Source organism: Lucilia cuprina, chromosome 6, assembly GCF_022045245.1.
Source record: "Lucilia cuprina isolate Lc7/37 chromosome 6, ASM2204524v1, whole genome shotgun sequence".
NCBI lineage: Eukaryota > Metazoa > Arthropoda > Insecta > Diptera > Calliphoridae > Lucilia > Lucilia cuprina.
Genome location: NC_060954.1, coordinates 20693721 through 20701937, shown reverse-complemented (window position 1 = coordinate 20701937; position 8217 = coordinate 20693721). Strand labels below are relative to the sequence as shown.

At 27.1% G+C, this 8217-nt stretch overlaps 1 protein-coding gene across 3 annotated transcripts in view; it reads left to right on the top strand.

Annotated features, from left to right (window-relative positions):
- The first annotated feature begins 2577 nt into the window (after positions 1 to 2577).
- Positions 2578 to 8217, top strand: part of LOC111681511 (nephrin) — a 41894-nt gene continuing 36254 nt past the window's right edge. For all 3 annotated transcript variants that reach the window (XM_046953385.1, XM_046953384.1, XM_023443310.2), the window contains exon 1: positions 2578 to 4164. In XM_046953385.1, the coding sequence (XP_046809341.1) occupies positions 4110 to 4164 (55 nt within the window). In that variant the 5' untranslated portion in view covers positions 2578 to 4109. The remainder of the gene's footprint in view (positions 4165 to 8217) is intronic.

Below are 8217 nucleotides of genomic sequence, written 5' to 3'. Positions count from 1 at the left end.
AACTTTAATTTCTGAAAGTGGAAAGCTTGACAGCAATTCTAATTAAATTTGGAGAACGAATGTATTTTTGTATAATTTTTTTTTCTTCCGAATTTTATCGTTTGGTAATGTTTAAGCGAATTATGGGCGTGAGAAAGATGTAAGATGTAACAGATGGACAGACTCACAAATTGATACTGAACCGATTCTTTAAGGACGAATATATTGGACGTTATAATTAGCAGCATAAACTCACCTTCCGCACTATTGTGGTTTTAAAACATGATACAACCATTAAAAGATAGAATCATTAGGGAGAGTTGTCAATTTTCTGCCCTTGTTATGTCAAGCAAAAAAGAACTAAAAAGAGAAAAACTTCAAAATCTTCAAATGAAAAAGCTCAAAAAATACCATGAAATTATTCTTGAACTGCACTCGTAAACAGCATTATACACTTTTGCATCCTGTTCTTGATTTTAATTGGTTTTACAATATTTTTTTAATCAAAATATTAAATTTTATTTTATTCACAAAAAAATTTTCAATAATTTTTTTTGATATTTCTTTTAATTTTTTTAATTCCTTTTTTGTGACAATTCAAGACATATAAAATTGAAAACGTATTTTTCTACTGATTCTACCTTATTATTGTTTTATTATGATTTTAAAAATTAAATAAAACTATGTAAAATTTTATTTTATAGAACCTAGTATTTTGTTGTTAAATCAAAATTTGTTGATATTTATTAAAAATATCTAAATATGTAAATACAGTAGTTTTCCGATTTAACGAACCCATATGTTGTCAGGCCTGTTCGTAAAATTGAAAAGTTCGTTATATGCAGTACTAAGTAAAACGTGGGTTTTTGGTAGGAAAATAATTAAAAATAGGTACATAAAATATTTTTTAAATGTATTTATAAAAATTAATTCTTTTTTTATAAAAATAGCACAAAACACAGAATTCCGAATCTTATATACCCACCTTCAAACCATATTTGTATCGAATTTAATCGCTGTATTTTTAATTCTGTCATGAGCTTTAAAGTTATTTCTCGAAGTTCATCGCTATACTCGTATTTTTAAGCGAGTAATGATATGGAGGGTAAGGTCAATTATGGGCCGATTCCCATAAAATTTGATAGAGATATCGGTTAGTACTCGGCGTACTCGTATTGTTAAGCGAGTATTGAGCTTTAAAGTCATTATCTGAAGGACGCACGGACATAGCTATATCGAACTAAAATTTAATAAGAACCCAGAATGTGTTACAGTTTTGGGTATAAAAGCACCGCTTGCTACAACTTAGGTTATATGTTATTTTTGATAAATGTCATTTTATCTTCATTTACTTAAATAATAATATTTTTATTAGTTCGTTAAGCAGAGTACAAAAAGCAAGTTTTGTTCGTTATTTAAGGTAGTCAATAGGAAAAATTAGCTTGTTCGTTAAATGCGATGTTCGTAGAATTGAATGGTCGTTAAATCGGAAAACTACTGTACCAAATTTGTTGGAAAAAGTAAAGTACAGAGAAAACAATTTGTTTTAGAAAAATTAAAAAATATGCAAAATATGCTATAAAAATGATGGAAACATGCAAAATACATATGCAATTTTAAGCAAAATATTTATAAAAAATATGCAAAATATGCATATGTATATGCTTACGATTCCTTCTTAAACTGACTCTTTAAAACAGGTTCGATGATTGTGAAGATATATTAAAAAGTCAAAAAACTATGCCATTTTCTAAAATATAGATTTAAAATTTCAGAGCAGAGAGAAGCTTTGCAGTTTAAGGAATATAAAGAACTCTATACCTGCTACTAAAAATAAATAATAAATGGTGTTGCATTATTCGCATATGAATTTCAAGTAGCAGGTGAACAAAGTTATGTTTTAAATGTTTCCAAGTTGTTTTATTAAAACATGTTCGAACGATTTTAAATCAAACAATCAAATATTACGAACGAAAATTAGCAGTTGTATGCAACATCTTTATGAACAGCACCTACATATAAAGAGAAATAAATTACTATTTGTTATATCTCTCCGATTTTTTAAATGTATTAATGAACCTTTTAAAAAATTAAATAATAAATTTATTTATTATAATTTCTTTTAAATAAATTTATTTAACGTTAAAATAGTTTCATTTAGCTAATTGAAAGTTCAGTTTAAATTTTAAGAGAATAAAATTTTCGAAGTTGGAATTTCGAAAATTGTAAGAGAAAATATGTAATAATTTGAAAATGTTTGCGCTTCAAGTGAACCTTTAAACTCTTTAGCTGAATTTGTTGCCCAGAAAAATCTTATTGGATATTTTTTGTTGCATTTGTATAAGTATGAGTTGTAAGCGAACCTTTAAGCTAGATGTTAAGGTTGGGCTGTACATAAGTATTTTTGTATCTACAAGATACAAAATTAGTGTTGAGCACATGTGTTGGATGTCAGCAAAGCAAGAAGTTGTAAAAGACCTGACATTAAACTTGTTTTGAGATATACATTGTTTGTTTGATTGTGTGTAGAAATTGTGCGACGAGAAACCCAAGACGAGAAAAACCCACAAACATTGTCGTTTCATTGGAGATGTGGAAATTTAAAGCATCAAACGTTAAAAACTCCTCGAACGTTTAACACACAATAAACGGACGGTTTGTTTGCTGTTCTAAGAAATTAAATGAAATAAACAAACAAGAATTGTTTAAACAACTAAAACACACTCACACAACGAACATTCATTCACACAGATACAACAATTCCTCCTGCAGAGTTTCAGACTTGACTGTGCGTCCGTCTGTCGGTCGGTCGGTTTGCTTGTGTGTGTTTGTTTATATTAATGTGTGATATTTAGAGTTTTGTAGATTTTGAACTCCGCTTGACAAACTTCAATTCCCGTTGCGGTAACTCAGTTGAGTTTTAACTACGGAATGGCACTGTTGCTTCAAACAAGTGTAACGCATAAATAAACATAATATTAAAAAAAGCGAAAGAAAACAAATTTATTTAAAGTTAAATAGAGAAGGGACAATAAAGTTCTTATCATTTAAAATTAACGCTTATTAATCTGAAATCTTTTCATAAATCTAACGAACAAGTGTGTTTATTTATAAATTCATCAAAAAAAAACATAAATTTTTATATTTTAAAAGAAAGAATTAAATAACATTAAAATAGTGAATATATTTTAAATTTACCGCTAAATTATATGTGTTTAACGTGGGCTGTTATAAACAAACGTCAAAACGCTTTTAAAAGTGACTAAACAACTTCAAAACAAAGTTAAGAAATCAAATTTTTTTAAAAAAAAACACAAAGTTAATAAATTATACACACAATCAAGCGCAATCATTATTAGATACTTGTGGCGTGAGTTGTGTTGGTGTTAATACTGTTTTGCTAGAACACAATAATAATAAATATAAAATATTATATACAAATTTAAATATTTAACAAATAACGATCGATATCAATACAAAACATAATCATTGAATTAATGAATGAAATTCAAATTTATTTAAAGTGTGTGTGTGTGTTTGTGGATATTTTTTTGTGAATGAATATTTAAAATCGAACAAATACAAACAGAAACAAAATTAATAATTATTTAACGTAATTTGAATTAGATTTGTGTGTTGGCGTTTCCTTGATATTAGTAATTTTTTGAACGAAATATTCATACGTAATTATTTTGTGGAAATAATAATTACAATAACTGTAGTTTAAACTAAATATTGTTGAAATGTTTAAAACTAACTGCCACTTAGTGTAAGTTTTAATGTTTAAAATATAACAAATTTGTTGCTTTTTTTCAAAACGAAAAACAAAACCCTTAACAAAATGTGTAAAATTGTGAAAAGTATTTAAAATAAAAGACCTTTAAAAAGTTTTAAAAACTTGTGCAAACTCAAAGTATAAACTTGTTTTCAACGCATTTATCAAGCCTGCCCTGTGACTGCTGCCTGTTCCCTTGTTTCCTTTTAAAAGGACACTCCACTCACCGTCATCGTCATCATCATCAACAACATCGACTTGAACATCAACAACGTCTGGCTTTGTTAACGTCTTTGTTTTGTTTTATTTCAATTTTTATTTGTTGCTAGCAGCTTGCAACATTTAATGCCACAAGATGCATCTGCCGTTAACACATTTTTGGATAACTTTGACATTTACGTTGCTTGCGGGTAAGTTTAACTCACACACATACATATACAATTATATTTTTGTTGTTGTTTTTTTTTATTTATGCAACATTACAAAACAGCACAACAAATAAAGAAATACTCATACAGTTGTGGCATATAGACAAAGAAGTTAAGCCAAAGTATTGTAATTAGGGGTTTTTCGTAGACAAATCACTGGATTTCTAAGGGACTTACAGGGAATGTATACTTATTATAATTTAAAAAAATCTATTAAATTGTTTGCTAATTTAATGTAAAAATTTATTGAAATGTTTGTAGGTTTAAACTTAGTAACTACGCTACTTTAAGAAAATTTTTGAAAAGTTTTAGACAATTTTCGAAAATTTTTTATTTAAACAAAGATCAACTTATATCGATATTTTGTTCACTTAACTAAGTCTAAATTTCTTATAAATTCTATAATCTTATAAGAAATTTTGATTAATTCTATTTATGTCGAAAAAAGAACAGAAATTATTGTAGCACAAGATCGAGTTCCATTTTTATAAACTCTTGTATTCATGTGTTCCGAATGAATCATTGGTCAAGGCGTCGAGAGTTTGACTCCAACCAGAAGTCATTTAAAACGTCTTTTATATTCATAAAAAGATGCTCGTTTCAAGATTATTTGTAAAATATTAAATCAAAGTTCTCTTTAAGCCAATATCAATTGAGAAACCGTCTATAAAGACCGACCAAATCGAAAGATTTGAGAGCTCGAGTCATGGAAATTAAGTGCAGCGTATTCACTCGGGAACCATACAGTCAGAGTTGTTTAAACTTGGGTTATTTTACAAAGACCCCTATTTTTATTTGCAAATAAACCCACTTAAGTTATGACATTAATATTGTTGTTATTTTTATAACAATATTGCTTAAGTTTGTGCAGACAAACAACACCTTGTTGTTGCAACAAAAGCAAAAAAATAAAAAGACTTTAACAAATTATAAAGCTGCATGTGTAGCGTCTTTTTTTTCGTAAAACTAAGAGTTGACTAAGAGTGTGTTTGTTTGTATCATTTAAGCCATTATATTGTCATTATTCTTTTTGTTAACCAAGTTAGTGGTAAAACAAACTTTACTTTTAATTTTAACTACAATAGCAACAACACCAACAAACGCACATTAATTGTATACGAATATGACCTTTTTACGGCTTAAAACAGTAGAATGCATATATTTAGAGTTATGCCTGTATGTAAATATGTATGTATGTGTTTTAGTCCATAAACTAAGGGTCTTGCTGTACTCTTGTATGGTCTTCATTATAAAAATATTTCTTTGAAAATTTTAAATTAAAATTTTAAATGTGGTTTTTGCGGCTTCTGCAGCAAACAAAACATATGCAACCTGTTACCAGCAACTGAAGATTAATTTAAACAAAAAAAAAAAGAAGCATTAAAGTAAATATTTATATACATATGCATATGTATATATATAAAATGATAATTGCTGATATGATTATATATTAACACATATCAAGGAAAACAAAAAAGGAATAAAAGATTTACAAGAAAAATCAACATTATTTCATTTACAAAATATTTGTTGGTTTTATTAAAAGTTTATAGAAAAAAATCTGAAAGAAAAAAACCCCTCTAAACCATAAGCGAAAAAATAATAGATAAAAGTTCATGACATTTTTTTTTGTTAGTTGTTCGATTTGAGTTGTTTTTTTTTTCATTGTTGCAATACCCAAAATATTTTGCACATTGTCTGCACAGGGATTTTCTCAAAATACAACTTTTTTATGATGTTGTTGTTGTTATTGCAACAACAGCAGTTGTTGTTTTATTTTGTATTTTTGATATTTTTTGGGGTTTGTTAAAAAATGCAGTAGATTTTGTTGTTGTCATTGTTGTTATTTATCCATAAAATACTGACATTTTAAACTATGCTTTTAGCACTATGGGTTTAGTAGCAAAAAGAAAAAAAAACAACAAAATAACATTTATTACTTTTTCTTTCTTATTGTATTGTTGTTGTTGTTTCAAACTCAGGTGTTTTACTTTAGCAAATTTACTTAAGTTTGCTGAAACTTTAAAAACAAACTTTCATTATTAAGTGTAAAAGAAATCAATCAATGTTACACAATTTTGTTTTCTTCAATTATTTAGCATTAAAATAATAAATCAAAAAATCTTAAAAGAAACTTCTATAATTCCTAGAAAAGTAAAACGAAAACGAAAGGAGGCAAACAGAAAAACCTGCCAGCAAAATATTTTTCTTAAAGAACTTGTAAAAGTTTTCATCATTATTTTATTTCATTTTACATAAAATTATTTTATATTACTTAGAAAAACCGCATTTATTTTTATTGAAATAATTGTTAAGTAGAAAACAAAGAAATAAATGAATAATATTATTTAAGACATACTTTGGCAAAGTTTTATTTTGCTAAAAAAAATCCAAAAGAAATTTTGAGGAAAAATATTAAAGAAAATCAGGTGTGTCAAAATTTAAGTCTTAGATTTTTAGTAAATAATTGTTTTAATGAATTATATAGAATATCTTCCTAGAATTCTACAAGTTTCAAGAATTGTTTAGGATTTATCTTATATTATCTACAACATAATAAAACGAAGACACTTTAATTTATAAGCGAAATGCAATATATATTTTTGTTGTGGTTGTGATATAATGTGCCCAGTGGGCCACTTTTGGTAAGCAGAACTGGCGCTGTGGGATGAACCAAACGTAATGTATAGGTATACAACTTAAGCGCCATCCATTTTAAGGCACATACAATATTACAGCACAGCAAACAAAAGACTACTCATACAGTTGTGTCAAATGTACAGAGAAGTTAAGCTAAAGTATTGCTACAAGGGTCTTTTAGTAAACGATTCCCTAAATTTCCTAAGAAATTATCCGGAATTTAAACTGTTATAAAATTTAAAAGTCTATTAATTTTTTTATTAATTCAATGTAAAATTGTATCAAAGTTTTTGGTAGTTAACTTGTAGAAAACAGAAGATATGGCTTTATTTGAAAGTTAACAGATACAACTTTCAGTTGATATGTTTTTTACTTAGTTTTCTACTTTTAGAAAATTTTCGAAAGATCAACTCAGATCAACATCTCTTTCACTTAAATAAGTCTGAACTTTTAAAATTTTAAACAGAGGAAAAAAATGTTTGAAAATTATATACGCTTGGTACCAAATTGACACCAAAGTAAATATAATTTTTCAATGACATCTGTTGTCAAAGTATGTACGAATAGTTGCCAATTCAAACAAATCAACAAAAAATAATAATATGCTATCAAAGAAACAAGTTCATGTTGTCAAACAGAATATTGCGTTGTCGAAATGATATGAACAGTAACCGAAATGACAACTATGGTTGTCAAATTGAAAACTGAGTGTTATTTCTAATTTTATACACACCCGTTTCCTAAATGTTAATACACGTGGTCAGCTCACTTATGACAACGAATGGTATCAATTTCGGTACTTTTCTACCTGTCATTTCCCTCTGTGTAGTTGCTGTAAACATTATGTTAAGAAAATTGCAGAAGATATAATAAAAGTTAAACAGATTGAACTTTTAGATTATATAACAAACTTTATAATAGTCATATCATATTATAAAGATTACCATACATACTTTAGGACACGATATCTCGAAAAACTAATACAATAGAGAAATTCTAAGATAAGATTCTTTTGCTCAATCCATTTAATTCCAGGGTAGTTTAAACATTTAATAATGCACATTCTTCACATTCCTGGAATGTTTCTTTATTCTTCTTATTTCTTTTGCAAGTTTTTGTTCAAAGTTTAAAACCATCAATTTAACTTACTAAATATCCCATAGTGCATAATTATTGTCTTTCGATTTGTATAGTTTTTTATATATGCTGCTTTTAAAAAAAAAAAACATTTATCGAGTTCAAATTTTTTTAAGTTGTATTTTTATTTTTTTGCTAGCAAAATATTATTGGCAATAAAATGCAATTGGCAAAGTTATGTGCTGATTTTTTCTTTTGCCGTTAAGCTAACTCAACTGATTGCTATTGCTGCTGCTGTTATAACTATTTAATGTAGAT